The following is a 16,043-nucleotide window of genomic DNA, read 5'->3' on the forward strand; positions in this document are numbered from 1 at the left end:
TGCTATTCTACCAAATACCTACCTACCTATTTATTTATGTATTTATTTATTAATTTACGTACGTAGGGTTAGTTTTATTATAAGGTCACGTAACCTGTCAAGAACATGGCTTGATCATGTTTCACCTCAAAATCATTAGGAAGAATTTAGAAAATATATTTTACTTAAAGAAAATGAAAGGTAAGTTACAATAGGTGATTCTTCACATAATTTTTTTTTTTTATGCTGTTTGAAAGTCTCCTATCCTGATAGCAATCACTATGTTAAAGGAACACTCCACTTTTTTGGGGAAATAGGCTCATTTTCCAACTCCCCTAGAGTTAAGCAGTTGAGTTTTACCGTTTTTGAATCCATTCAGCCGATCTCCGGGTCTGGCGGTAGCACTTTTAGCATAGCTTAGCATAGATAATTGAATCTGATTAGACCGTTAGCATCTCTCTCAAAAAAAGGACCAAAGAGTTTCGATATTTCTCCCATTTAAAACTTGCCTCTTCTGTAGTTACATCGTGAACTAAGACCGACGAAAAATGAAAAGTTGCGATTTTCAATGATCAATGCTAAGCTATGCTAAAAGTGCTACCGCCAGACCCGGAGATCGGCTGAATGGATTCGAAAACGGTAAAACTCGCCTGTTTAACTCTAGGGGAGTTGGAAAATGAGCTTATTTCCCAAAAAAGTGGAGTGTTCCTTTAAGCGGTCTAAATATATTTTTATATAAACAAATGCCCAAATAAATCCTCCAGATCTTTTTGTAATGACCATGTTTAATTTGGCAAATTTTGAACATTTTGATGAAAATAATGTCTCTTTATATATACTTTATACAGTATGTGCAATGTGGCCTGGACTTGTTTTCACGAGATTCACCTTTATGTAAACCGAAATCATCTATAATCTGTCCTCATTTAAAAATGAAACGTGTGTGAGTCACATCCATTTGAAAGCTTCAGCAAAACCATTCCTGCTTGGCAGGGACACTGAATGGCCTCAAATCGCCTAGAACAGAGATTATACACACACAGCGCTGTACATTCGCTCTCTGTAGAAGTGCCCTTGGTGTGTGTTTTCTGGCGTGAGAGAGACAAACACACGCGGCTGCTCTGAGGGAAATTTGTCTCACTGAAGCGGAAAAGAGAGAGAGAGCGCTTTCCTGAGTGCTTTTCCTCTCTCGCTCCTCAATTTCTTGCTGTTTTCATCTCGTTGAAAGACACACTCATTGTCAGCTTGATGATTGTTATGTTTGTCGTGCAGGGTCTCACACTAGCCTGGAGGAGTGTGTGATGGAAAACGCCCATCTCTCTGTGTGTGTGTGTGTGTGTGTGTTTATGAGAGAGTGTTTACAAGGGTGTATGTTAAGCCTGTGTCAAGCACAGCTGTTTATGTAGCAGCACATGCGGAAGAAATAGTCGAAATTGTTCCGTTTCTCTCTCTGTCTCCCTCCCAGCTAATCATTGTTTTTGCACCTGACAGTAATACGGAAGTTCAGTAAAGTTCATGATAGAAAAAAACTGACTACTGATATCTAGCGTGACGTTCTCAGTCAAATCAACAATGAAACGTGTGATGATGTGATTTCATAATCTAGTGTCTTAAATATGCACTTCTGTGGTGATAAGGAAAGTATATTGTAAGTGTATAGTAAGGCAGTATGTAAATATTGAGGCGTTGCTATGGCATAAAATTGCATTTTTATACCATAGACCTCTTTATCATGTACTTTTTTTTCTTTTGTTATTTGTTATGTTAATTATTGTAAAACTTTGGGTCAGATCTTGAATTCTTGATGCTTTTCTTTAACAGAAAAGGTCCCAAAAACTAGTCAACTTATATTAATATTAGCCTAAAGTAATATTAGTAATATTATAATATTAGCAATATAGTAATATTAGCCTAAAGTACATGAACGCATGCACACTTGGAAATAGTATGCCATATGCCATGCCAATAAGTAAGTTTGGCGTACTATTTTCAGCTGTTCAAAATATGATTTGCGACGTGCTATTTTAAATATCAAATTCGGTTTACTATGGATAGCATGCAAATGTGGAATTATGTTTAGCTAATATCAGTACAGATGATGTCACCACATCCCAGAATGCCTTGCCATCAACCTCTCCTGTCTAATCTCATTTCCTCTCATCTCATCTCATCTTAACAGAACAAGTCAATAGAAAAACCACCACAAACAAATTGTATTAAGTGACGCAAGGGATTGTGGGTAACATTAGCCTGAGAATGCATGCCCGGGTGCACGCTTTAAAAATCGTACACCATCCAAGCAATGTTTGTGTACTTCCAACGTGTTTTGGGACTCCAAATCATATTCCAGTATTGCAAATCATTTATTATGCTTACCATGCATATTAGGGCTCAGTTTGGAAAGCATATTGTAATAGTAGTACCATAAAAAGATATGGTAGATATAATAAAAGTAGTATGCTGTTATTCAAATTCAGCCTGGATTTTCATAATTCCTTGGAAGGGCCTTCATATTATTCGATTCTGTCTTGAAAAACAATCCCTCTGCGGTAGATGAGGATGTCCGGTGTGTATGTGAAACAGATCAGGTTTTGTTTGTGTCCATTTAAGGCATAATTATGGTCTAATTTAGCTCTAAATTGTGTTTGTATGTTAAACACACCCAACCAGCTGATCGAGTTAGTGTTGAGAGACATATTTCACAGCTTGCTTTTGTCTTCTCTTCATAGTCATCCCTCTTTTTACATCTTTCAGCTATATTTCGGCTAGTGTTAATATGCTTCATTGAGCCATTTTGTTTGTTTCTCCCACGACCTTTGGGTTATTTGTGTCATGTGACTCACAAAATGGCCTAAATTCTTTTAGCATGTGACCTTAAACGATGTGGATTTGTGAATGACATGTACGTCCTTTACAGTTTAGTGTTCCCTCAGTGGGGAGTTTGTTTCTTTTTCGGGAAAAGCTGTTAATGTGTGCTGCTCTAGCCATTGTTCTACAGCGCCGTCATGTCTTGCGCTTTATGAAGGAGAGAAAGAGAGCAGAAAGATGATCCAATCCTTGCAAATCAAATAATTGGAGATCACATGGCTAACACCCTTGCATGGCTGCAGTTTGTGTCCTTGTCTCTCCTCCCTTTATCTCGTCTTGTCTCCTCTCATCTCGTCTTTCCTCCCCATGAACTTTTCCGCTCGCTCATCTTCTTGACTCGTCTTGTTTCTTCTCCTCTCATTTGTCGCATCTCTCCTTCTCTCTTCTCATCTCTGTTTCTCCAATACATATTATCTCATCTCATCTGCTTTCATTTCGCCTTATCTTGTTTCTTCTCCTCCTCTCCTCTCTCTTCTTCTCTCCTTTCATCTTATCTGGTTTTCTCTCTTCTAGTTTTGTCTCTTCTCATCTCATCTTAAAATAATAAAGTGAACTTGAACTTATATCATCTCATTTAAAGGAACCATATGTAAGAAATGTATTTCAATTAATCATAAAATGGCCCTGATATGTCACTAGATATTAAGAAATCATGTATATATCACTGACAACAGTAGTCCGGCCAGGATATTGTCATTTAAAAGTGAAGTTGCAGCCCTCAACTGATGTTGATGTTGTCATGTTGTGTTTTGGCCTGATGCTCCACCCTCCACCTATCTACCAATCACGAAGTCAGTAGTGTTTCGGCATCCGGCATCCATACACCGCTCTACAGTAATTTGAAAGTGATTGCAGTACCAGTTTTGGCCACAATCTTACATACGGTTCCTTTAATTTAATTTAATTTAATCTGGTTTCTTCTAATCTCTTTTTGTCTCCTCTTTCTTGTTCTCTCCTTTTATCGTATCTTGTTTCCCTCTTTTATTACTGTCTATTAAAGCTGCACGATTAATCGTTAAAAGGTCGCGAACTCGATTCAAACACCCACGCGATCTTATTCCTAAATGACAATGATTCTACTATGTCTTAGGCCTGTTACACATCGCAAGCGTGAATGGCACATATTTTGTCGCTGCCCGTGTTATGTTAATGAGTGAGAGTCGGCCGTCATGATTTCAATATGAATGCTCTCGTTCATTGATATGAGCAGTGACAAAACACGTGCTGCTCACTCTGCTGACGCTTGCAATGTGAAACTGTTTAACCCATGACTTTAGGGACTTTGGTTAACCTTTGAAAGTACGATCGTCACGCTGCAACATTCAAATCTGCGTTCGCGCTGCCGGTGATCCGTAGAGAGCAGCTGCCATGTAAATGTACAGTATGAAGCAGCTTCATCAGATCCAACCACACATTATCGTTATTTATGTGTTACAAGCATTTAAATAACGGGATAAAAGTGTACTGGGATAAAAGTTTATAGACTTTTTGAGATTGACTCATTGAATTATTTTGTTCAAATTATAATTTTTTAAATAGACTAAAGCAATGAACATTTTGTCAGAACCTCTTGCATGTTATTTTGTGTAGTCGTCTAATGTTTTTTTCTTCTTCAAAATCGTAGGAGAATCGCGATCTTCATTTTACACCAAAAGATCATGATTCTCAATTTATCCAGAATCATGCAGCTCTATTGTACATACTTGTCTCATTTTACTCTTTTCATATCATCTCACCTGATTTTCTCTCCTTTCATTTTGTATTATCTCATGTCATCTCACCTAGTTTTCTCTCCACTCTTTTCATATTATATCTTGTCATTTCGACTCACCTGCTTTCTTTTTATCTCCTGTCATCTCAAGTCATCTCATCTCACCTGGATTCCCCTCACCTTTTATCTTCCATTAACTCTTCTCAACTCGTGTCATTACAACTCATCTCAACTCATGTCATCTCAACTCATGTCATCTCAACTCATGTCATCTCATGTCATCTCAACTCATGTCATCTCAACTCATGTCATCTCAACTCATGTCATCTCAACTCATGTCATAACTCTTCTCAACTCTTCTCAACTCTTCTCAACTCTTCTCAACTCTTCTCAACTCAACTCTTCTCATCTCTCCTCTTCTCATCTCAACTCTTCTCAACTCTTCTCAACTCTACTCATTTCAAATCTTCTCAACTCTACTCATCTCAACTCAACTCTTTTTATTTTAGCTCTTCTCAACTCTTCTCATCTCATCTCTTCTTAACTATCCTCAACTTTTCTCATCTCAACTCACCTGTATTTCTCTCCTCTCCCTTCATCTTTTATTAACTTGTCTCAACTTATCTCACCCGAATTCCTTTCCTCTCTTTTCATCTTGTACCAACTCTTCAACTCATCTCAACACATCTCATATCAACTCTTCTCACCTGATTTCATCTCAACTCTTCTCACCTCACCTGGATTCCTCTCCTCTCCCTTAATCTTGCATCATCTCATCTCACCTGGATTTCTCTCCTTTATCATATCATATCATATCATATATCATATCATATCATATCATATCATATCATATCATATCTTAACTCATGTCATCTCATCTCACCTGGATCCTCTCCTTTATCATATCATCTTAACTCATGTCATCTCATCTCACCTGGATTCCTCTCCCTTCATTTTGTCTCGTCTCGTCTTATCTCATCTCATCGAGATTCCTATCCTTTCATCTAGTCTCATCTTGTCTTGTATCTGCTCCTTTCATGTGATCTCGTTTTGTTTCCTTGTTTCCTCTTATCTCCTTTCTTCTCTCATCTCTTTTACTCTCATCTTGTCTCGTCTCATTTTGTCTCTTTGCCTTTCACATCATCTTCTTTCCTCTCGTCTCCTTTCATCTTGTCTCTTCTTCTCTCATTTGGTCTCCCCTCTTATCCTCTCCCCTCCTTCATCTAGTCTCCTCTTCTCTCCTCTGCTCTCTCTTCTTTCCTGTGATCTGTTTCAACCCACTTCCTGTAAAAACAATGGTATTTGATTGAGCTGCAAGCTTCAAGAATCTTCTTCTTTCACTCAGGTCTATGGATCCTGTAAATCTCCTCAGGAGAATACAGACAGAAGAAGATGATCTATGGCAAAAAAATGTCAGGGTCACATTTAAGCCTAACGCTAGATTCATATGACTTTAACCTAAATTACTCAAGTCACTGTGGCTCTTTCTGTTATGATATTATGATTTAACTGTCCTTTAATCTCTCAAATAGCTGTAAAATGAACTGATATGAATAGCAGTTTAAGCCTAAAACATTGTAATGTTTAACACGCTTACAAATGGCAGCTCCGCAGGATGACATCATATACTCAGCCTTGCACTTGATATTCTACTTTGTTTGGCAGTTTAAACTCAGTAACTTGAGTCACTGATATATATTATCGCCATTATGCCCTGAAGCATTACTCTTTACCCCCGGGACCACCCGAGCAATCGTACTGAAACCGTGAAAGTCTGTACTTGGATCAGGGTTTGTCTGCAGAATGTGGGTACGTGTTTGCATTCGAAAAGAGACACACATCTGCTTGTACAGTAGATTATGTGTGCCTACTCCACAGCACCTGGATTGGAATCTGCAAATCGTGCATTCATGATCCAAGGTTCTTTCATAACAATTTTGTTGACTAAATCCATATCAGTTGTTTCACAGAAGGAAGGAGATTTAGGAATTTGATGACTTGACAGGAACTGTGACTGAGAGAAAGGAAAAAGCGAGGTTAGATTTCTAACTTCCCTATAGGGGCAAATAAAAGTACAAAGCTGTGCCACTGTTATTTAAAAGCTGATGACTTCAGTCTTCATTCCAACCCTTTTTTATGATCATTTATTTATATGATGTGTGCAGATTGTAGTTGAACAAAACGCAGCTGTCAGACATGAGTCAAAATGCTTAGAGGTAATAATAGAATAACAGTTTTAAAAAGAAATTTTCACTATTCTGCATTTTCATGGGTTTAAATAAGATATTTTTTTATAAGAAGAGGGCTGCATGATTAATCGAAATGAAACCGCACACGATATGGTAAAGGCTTCGATTATTTTATGCGCAGCTTGTCAGTGAAGCACGGCTCTGTGATCAGTAGTAAATGCTACTCCATCTGAAAGCAAGAGGGCGCTCTCGCGCAGAAACTCCAAATATGCTCTGCAGAAGTACAATAACACAAGTCGTTCCAGGAAATTCCTATGGGCATCATACTATCACTGTAGCTGAATAAACAGAAGATTGAAACATGACTAATAAACACACGACTATGACAATATATGGTTTATCTGAGTTCTTCAGGCCTTCTCGGATATTTTCATGATGATAAAGTATATTTATAGCCTGGCAAGCCAGACCTACATCAAGATGTTTGGTCTGGAAACTCACCATAGACACGGCTCAATCCGAGGGGCGGGATAAACGGCTGTCTTTCAAATTCCCTCTGCACGCAATAGGACATCGCTTCAACCAACCAGAGCGTTTTCCCAACAGCGGAGCTAACGTTAGTTGATAGATTCAACTTTTGCCATATCTGGCCGGCAAAACTACGAACACATCTTCCTTTTTTTAAGAATGACTAAAGTGCCGTTCTTTGCTCTTTTCTCAAAGAAAAACTTAACTCCTTGTCCTCCAGAGTCGCGGACAAAGCCGATTCGAAAGACTGTTCTCCAGCAGCCGTCATTCTTTTTCAAGTCGCAGCCAGGTAACCGTCGCAACTCTGTCGTCCTATGTTAAGCCCGCCCCGCCTACTCTATAAGCGACGTGATTGGCCTGACCCAATTTAGGTTTTTGCAGCTCGAAAGTCAACGGAGAGTTGCTAGACTACCCTGGCTGCAAAATACATTTTGCTGCCGCTAGGGTGCGTCTAGATTTCTAGGCTAGTATATTTATACTTCAGTGCTAAAAGATATAGCCTTTATCACTGTATAGAATACTGTGAAATAATATGTTGTGCGTTTTATTCTGTGCAAGAAGCCATATCATCTCATAGAAGTATGTTTTCAATCACTCAACTGATGTTATGAACTGAGTTTAGAGTAAAGCATGTTATTAAATGATGTATTTTGTTTAACAAGAGGTTCATAAATGCTTCTCATGTTTGGAAAGAATTTTGAAGTGTTGCTTTTTCAAATGCACGTTATAAGCAACTCAAACTCACAGTGATTTCAGATGGAGCAGCGTTTACTACTGATCACAGAGCCGTGCTTCACCGACTGTCCAGTTTTTACCGTAAACACATGGCTTAAAAAAAACCGGTAATAAAGTACTTCGTTTTTTAACACGTCCTTAAAACACTATAGATCGTAAGTGTCTCATAAATAACAAAAAACAAAAGCAAGCTAACTAACTAAAATCTAACTAAACAAAAAATATGAACAAAAATTTACCGTAATAGCAAAAATTAGCAAAAAAAAAAACGCTGGCAGCGTTCGGTTACAAATAGCAGCCGAGCGCGTCTTTTGTTGCTATAACAACAGCTGCAACAGTAGCCTAGTGCTGTGTGATGCAAAAAATGTCGAGAAAGAGAAAGTTGGCTCTTGCGTTGGCTTTTGAAGTTACCGGGGAGGAGAATGTCGGTTCACAAAGACGTTTGTGGGTGCACGACAGACAGTTGTTCTTGTTGTTATGGAAACGACAGGTCTCGCTACTCGCTTGTCATTGGTCAGCTGTCAAAAAGGCGCTTGACGTAGGGCGTTCTTTTCAGAAAAGTTGAACTTTTTTCAACTTAAAAAGACGCTCTGAGCTGCAGAAAAAGACGCCGGCGGTGGCGTCTAAAAAAGCGCTCAGGACTTTTTTGAAAAAACGGTTTACTCCATAGGGTTATAATGTAGAACAGACGCTGGCAGTTTGAAAAAAGACGCTAAGTGTGAACATAGCCTAAGTTTGCAATTTTTTTTGCTGTCTGACAAGGTTTAGTTTAATGTATTCTTATGTTTTAAACCTTGCAAATAGCAACTTTATTTTAAGTAATTTTGTAATGAACTTTACTTTTACTGAACCTTGCTTTATTTTCTCACTTTTAGTTGATTTCACTGGTGTAACTTTGTTTTAAAAGATATAAACTGTGTTGTTATATAAAGTGCTTGCTCGATCCAACCAGTAAAGATAGTAAATTTCTAGTTAAAAAAAAAAAAAATACAAAGAATAACTATGATGTAACAGCTATTGTTAGTAGCGAGATGGCAGTAAGTCCTGATCTTATCAACATTATAAACCTTAACAAATATATGAATTATGTATTATACATGGGTTAAGATTGCGACTTGTGTTTAAGATTTGTAATTTTTTTCCTTTTCCTCTTGCAGTGCAAAGCGACAACAGAACTTATTTGAAGATGGTTTGATTGCACTTGGCAAGATGTGTGTGTTTTGGGCCTAGTGTTAATTTCACACTGTGTTAATTTGCCGTGTTAAGTGAATTATTGATCTCTTTCCTCGGCCAAGTGCCCAAAAGCTTGTTTATTTTCAGTTGTCATTGTGTAGTATTCAGTCTGAACGGTATTAAGCAGTAAATTTTGCGCTACAATTTTGTTTATTGCATAAGATGTACTTATAAAAACGGTTTTAAACCAATTACACATTGGGCCCTTTTCATGAACCATAAGCAGAACAAATATGTGTGCAAATCATTCATAAATCACATTTTTACATAAATTTCCCATTTTCTTATCTGCTTAGAAGGGAACATTTACATAGGAATGGCTTATTCACAAATTACAAACAAACGTTGTCATGCTTGTTTTTCGTGATTAAGGCCCATCCACGCAAAACTTGAAGACTTGGCTAACATTGGTTTGTAAAGTTTGCTTTCTCCAGTTCATATGAGGCAACAGCTTAATTGAGACAATTTGAATGCTTTGTAATCACTATGTGGGTTTGGGGCCCTAATATTGTGTTACAGAGTTAATTTGCGAGCGGATTGTGTTATAATTGGATGGTATTCATCTTCCAGTTGAATGCCGGTGTGCTGAACAAGCTTGTTGATCTTCAGCTGTGATTTGTGTAGTTTTGGGAATATTGTGTGCTTATTATGTTCTTTTCTCTCTTTCTCTCTGTGTGCACAGACTTGCTGAACGGAGCACAGGAGAAATGCGAACTACCCTCGCTTGATGGGTTTCCTCATTGTGAAGGCAAGTTGAAGGTGAGTGTTTCTCGAAACTCGAACTTGCTGAGAAAAGCTTCTCGATCTGAAACTGCCACTGTCTCATGATGGCTTTTCATCTGGTGGACTTTATTTATAAACCATTTTCATCCTGAATCCAGAAAGGGAAAATTAAAAGCACTCTGCGGGACGTTCCCCTTACAAACATTAGCAGCAAGATATTGATTTGTTTTGAGACATAGTTGAAAGCTTTAAACTGCTGGTGTTATTAATGAGCTGAGTACTACAAGGATCATGGGCTTTGGGAAACGTTAGAAAAGAATAAGGATTAGAAAGAAAACTTCGTTTGGACTGGTCATTTACAGACTTCATGGCTATTATTAATTTTATTCATTAATACGTTTTCATGAAAGTCTGTAATATGCCTCTTCTTGGTATTAAAGTGGCCCTATTATGCTATTTTAAAGTCTCCTAATGTTGTTTTGGAGGTCTCCTACAACAGGTGTACATGCTTCAAAAGATCAAGATCAAAACTCTTTAATTTTCTCATAATACACATTGCACCATCACCTCTTTTCTCACAGGGTCTGAAACGGTTCAACAAAGAATTCAGTCTCTCTAAACCCCATCTTTCCGAGAGAATTTTTTGTTCTGATTGGTCAGATGGTCCAGTCTGTTGTGATTGGTCTACTCTGCTCTGATTGGTCAGATGGCCCAGTCTGTTATGATTGGTCTACTCTGCTCTGATTGGTCAGATCACCCAGTCTGTTGTGATTGGTCTACTCTGCTCTGATTGGTCAGATGGCCCAGTCCGTTGTAGGTGATTGGTCTACTCTGCTCTGATTGGTCAGATGACCGAATTTATTGTGATTGGTCTACTCTGCTCTGGTTGGTCAGATGGCCCAGTCTGTTGTGATTGGTCTACTCTGCTCTGATTGGTCTACTCTGCTCTGATTGGTCAGATGGCCCAGTCTGTTATGATTGGTCTACTCTGCTCTGATTGGTCAGATGGCCCAGTCTGTTATGATTGGTCTACTCTGCTCTGATTGGTCAGATGGCCCAGTCTGTTGTGATTGGTCTACTCTGCTCTGATTGGTCAGATGACCCAGTCTGTTGTGATTGGTCTACTCTGCTCTGATTGGCCAGATGACCCAGTCTGCTCTGATTGGTCTACTCTGCTCTGATTGGTCAGATGTCCTAGTCTGTTGTGATTGGTCTACTCTGGTCAGATGGCCCAGTCTGTTATGATTGGTCTACTCTGCTCTGATTGGTCAGATGACTCAGTCTGTTGTGATTGGTCTACTGGCTACACCGTGTGTCGTAAACCAATTTGCTTTAGCAGCACTGAAAACAGCTTCTTCTCGACATGTCGACAACACGAACCAAACTCTTCCAGTCTCAGCTACGTCAAAGTAGACGTTGTTTGCAGACAGCCAATGAAGATCATTATGCAATGGTCAGAATCTATTTGATTTTAAAATGTTTTTTGTTCTGTCACATTATTTAACCTCTTTAAAATCCCTTAAATAATTCAGAGTTGACTGTTACCATGTGAAAATGCTTTTTCCTTCTTTGAATTGCACTTCTCTCAATGACCTCACCTGATACTCATAACGAGTCCCTCTGGGTTTTTTACAGCACGTTGATGTAGCAGCCAGACAGGGCCAATTACGTGGGATTTAACATCAAGCAGAGCAACCCGAAGCTAGTCGGCCAATCACGTTAGCGTTTTCAGTCAGATCAGACCTGAGCTTGGCCTCTTTTGCAATAATCACAGGTCTTAGAACTCACGGAAATTCCTGCGATATGGAAATCCTCTTAAAATCATGCAGAATTAAAACTAAAATGTGACTGCAGTAACAGTGAGAACAGCCTAACCAAGTTGTTTGACTCAAATTTGGAAGCTTAGAAGGTCTAAAAACAGTTTTGTTTATCCATTAAACCAAGAAATGTACATGGAAAAAAACAAACAAAAGAAGGTGTGATCAAGAGAATGTGCGTTTGAAGGTTTAAATCCACCACTTTTGCAAATAATTTGGTGAAACCATATGTTAAACTCTTGTTCAATCAACTTTCTGTGATTTTAATTTGATTTATTTGGCTACTTATGCACCAAAACAAATGTAAATATACAAAGTATGCAAAATAAGTGCTATTTTTTTTACATAGACAAAGTGAAATGTTTTATCTTCATATGAATCTGAGCTTTTTATCCATCAAGTGCTGACTCTTTAAAAACAAATGTAAATATGCAAATTAAATGCAAATACAATTGCATATTTTCTTCTTTTTTTTACATAGACAATGTAAAAAAAATTTTTTGTCTTCGCATGAATCTGAGCTTTTTTTTCATCAATTGCTGACTCATTAAAAAACAGATGTAAATAGGCAACTGTATGCAAATATGATTGCATTTTTTTAAAACTTTTTTTACAATGTAAAATGTTTCGTTTAATGAGTTCTGACTCATTAAAAAAGAAATGAAAATGTGCAAACGTATGTAATCAAATACTATATGATTGCATATTTTAAATTTTTGTTGCATAAACAATGTAAAATGTTTCGTCTTCATGCGAATCTGAGATTTTTCTCATCAAGTCTATATGCAAATCCGAGCTTTTTCTCTTCACATGCTGATTAATTAAAAAACAAATGTAAATATGAAAAACTGTGTAAATTTAGTACAATACAATTGTGTATTTTCTCAAATATCTTGCCTACAAACTTTTTCTTGTCAAGTGCCGACTCATTTAAAACACAGTGCCATCCTTCTCAAAAACCCAGATCGATAAGTGTGAAGTGAACCACACGGTGCGATCAATAAGTCCCTTTCTGTCCTATAGAGTGTGTCACGGTGAGAAGAAATTGGATACAGGAAGAGGAAACCAATGTTTTTTCTGAAGGTCAGGCTGATCTAAAAATTTAATAAATATCCTGCAATAACTTGACAGGAAATAAAACTGCGTGCTTGACACACGGCTTCCTGCACAACTGCTTATCAGATCAACTGGGGATTTGGTATACTTTATATAAAGTCTCTCGTAACTGTTTTTGTCCTAATCTGATTTGACAAACTTTGTGTCTTTTCTTCCTTTTTTTCTTCTTCCTCATGTTCAGTGGATGAAGGACATGTGGCGTTCGGACCCCTGCTACGGCAACTACGGAGTGGACGGATCCACCTGTTCGTTCTTCATTTATCTGAGTGAGGTAAGACGTGACGGAAACGTCGGCTTAATAGTTTCAGATCTGGACTCGTAACCCACAAAATGAAGGTTCGATCCTCTCAAACTTTCAGAGAAAAGTATGTCAAATACTGTATATAAAATTACTGTAGTTTGGGGATAAGATGGTCTCCAGAATGTGTCAAAACTTCCACAATTATATCCATAAAAAGAAATTAAATAATACATTTTAATGAAAAATAAATAAAATACACATTGATTTTTTTATTTTCAAATAGATTTTTATTAAAATACTTAGAATTAAATGAAGAAATTAATTTAATAAATTTATCAAATAAAATGCATACACTTTTAAACAAGGTTTCCATTTAGGGCTAGTGGTTGGATAGTCTGTAGTCATTCAAATTAAATATATTATAATTAAATAAATGATAGTTTGGGGATAAAATAGTCTTCAATATATGACAAAACATTGCTAAATGCAGTACATTCATTTTTATTTCTTTTTTATTTAAATAAGTTAAATAAAAAATGTATAAACAATGACACTAAGGTTGGCATATAGTGCGTCCAAATTTTATTCATACTACCCATATTCATACTAATATATTCATACATAAGTCGCGAATTATATTCATATGTAGTACCCACTCAGACACTGCGTGATTTCGGACGCTGCATGTGTGTTAACATCTGAAATGCGTTAGAAAGAGCTGCACACACACACACACAGTGACATGCATACATTTCCATATCAACTGTCTCTCTCTCCTTAGCAGCGGATGTTAAATCTTGATCAGGTAGTTAAATGAGCTGACTGATATGTAAATACGCAAGGCTACTTAAAGAAATGGGACATAGACTATCATCAAGATGTCTGTTTCCACATGTCTGATCATTAGCTAGGACGAATGCTAATTTACTGTTTTTGTGTGTGCTAGGTTGAAAACTGGTGCCCTCGTCTGCTGTGGAGGATCAAGAATATTGCGGATGAAGCCGACAGAAATGCACAGGTCAGTGTGTGTGTTTAAATTAATTCTAAAAATTATTTAATAAAAACTAAATAAAACAATACATAAAAATACATTTCTTAAAATTCATAAATATATACATAAAAATAAAAATAAAACATTCATAAATTATTTCATAAAAATAAAATTGTAAACATTTAAAATATTTACTTTTAAGGCTAGTGGTGTGATAAGTCTATAGTGATTTAAAATTCATAAAAAATAAATAAAAATAAATATATATATATATATAATATTATTAGTAGTAGTATTATAATTATTATTATGTATTATTATTATTATTATAATATATATATATAATTTTTTTATGTTTTTTATATATAAAATATTTAAAATTACTCTAGTTTAAGGGATGAAGTCTCCAGAATATGACAACTTGCACAGGTACATCTATAAAAAAATTATAATAATAAGAAAAAAACATTACATTTGTATTAAAAATAAATTAAATACACATTAATTTGTAGTCATCACAATTAAATTATAATTTGGGGGTAAAATGGTCTTTAGAATATGACCAAATGTTGATTACAAGCAATTTGATTAAAAAAATTAAAATGAAATTAAATAAAGATATGTTTTAATAAATTATAGGTTAAAGGTTTTATTTTAGGTGTACTGGCTGGATTAGGCTGTCATCATTAAAAATAAATTACTAGAGTTTGGGGATAAAATAGTCTCTAGATGGAATATGATAAAACGTCCATGAACACATCCATTAAAATAAATAATAATAATGATTTTATTTTAGGTGTAGTGGCATTCAAAATAAATTACTAGAATTTGGGGATAAAAGAGTCTCTAGAATATGATGAAACTTAAAATAAAATGAACAAAAATATCTAATGAAATTTTAAATAAAAGTAAATAAAATAAAATTGAATTAAAAAAGTTTTATTTTAGGTGTAGTTGCATTAAAATTAAATCCAGGTTATGATAAAATGTATATAAATACATTCCTAAAAATAATTAGAAAATTTGAAATTTGAAAATGTAAAAATGACATTTTAATTAAAAGTAAATTTAATTAAATATAAATTATTTACTAAAAATACAATAAAAAAAAAAAATGTAAAAAGGTTTTCTTTTAGTCTTTTGTCATTAAAATGAGCTTTCCATAAAACATTTCCTGATTTATCAAGCGAACTGAATGAACTGTAATTTGTGCACAGCTGTTTCCAGAGGTTTCACCTCAGCATACAGTGATGGGCTGTGATTCAGTTAATAACTCGAGAGAGAGAGAGAGAGAGAGAGAGAGAGAGAGAGAGAGAGAGAGAGGAAACAGAATTAGAAAGCCTCAGTGTTTTGTTTCTGTATTTTCTGCTCAGACGGAGTTCCGCACGAGTTTCGAGGAGCTGTATCGCGTGATGTCGCGGCGCGAGGAGTTTCGCTGGATGATGTTGCGGATCAAGCGCATGGAGGAGCCGTGGGTCAGTGCCGTTCGCTCCCTCGCCTCCAAACAGAACCTCGGCAACCACAAGCGCAAAAAGGTGGGTGAGAAACGGGAATCTCGGGATTGACTCGACATGGCTTTTAATAAAGCAGCATGTGTTTCCCACTGAATAATTCACACACACTTCCCCAAGAGCGTCTTTGACTTTCTCTGGCACAGCGGGACCTAAAACCACACGTGCAAGTCTTTCGAGAGATCGCCTGATGTCAAACCTGAAATAACCTCAGTCGTTTAGAGCTTAAAAGCATGTCACTGTTACCCATAATCCTCCGCTGATACTTATCCACCAAATAAATGTGACTGCGTATGGTATGAGTCCCTTGACATATTAATACTGAAACAAATGAGATGAATAAAAAATAGAAGATTGCAGATACTGAAATAAGAGAATTTAAGATATAGCAACCCACTGTT

General features: G+C 36.5%; 1 protein-coding gene across 1 annotated transcript in view; it reads left to right on the forward strand.

Annotated features, from left to right (window-relative positions):
• mgat5 (alpha-1,6-mannosylglycoprotein 6-beta-N-acetylglucosaminyltransferase) overlaps window positions 1–16,043 on the forward strand; it is a 65,285-nt gene that overhangs the window by 26,136 nt on the left and 23,106 nt on the right. The window contains exons 4-7 of the mRNA XM_082139941.1: window positions 9,926–10,002; window positions 13,081–13,170; window positions 14,087–14,158; window positions 15,505–15,666. Of these exons, the coding sequence (XP_081996067.1) occupies window positions 9,926–10,002; window positions 13,081–13,170; window positions 14,087–14,158; window positions 15,505–15,666 (401 nt within the window). The remainder of the gene's footprint in view (window positions 1–9,925; window positions 10,003–13,080; window positions 13,171–14,086; window positions 14,159–15,504; window positions 15,667–16,043) is intronic.

Source organism: Leuciscus leuciscus, assembly GCF_965113295.1.
Source record: "Leuciscus leuciscus genome assembly, chromosome: 15".
In the NCBI taxonomy this organism is placed as follows: domain Eukaryota; kingdom Metazoa; phylum Chordata; class Actinopteri; order Cypriniformes; family Leuciscidae; genus Leuciscus; species Leuciscus leuciscus.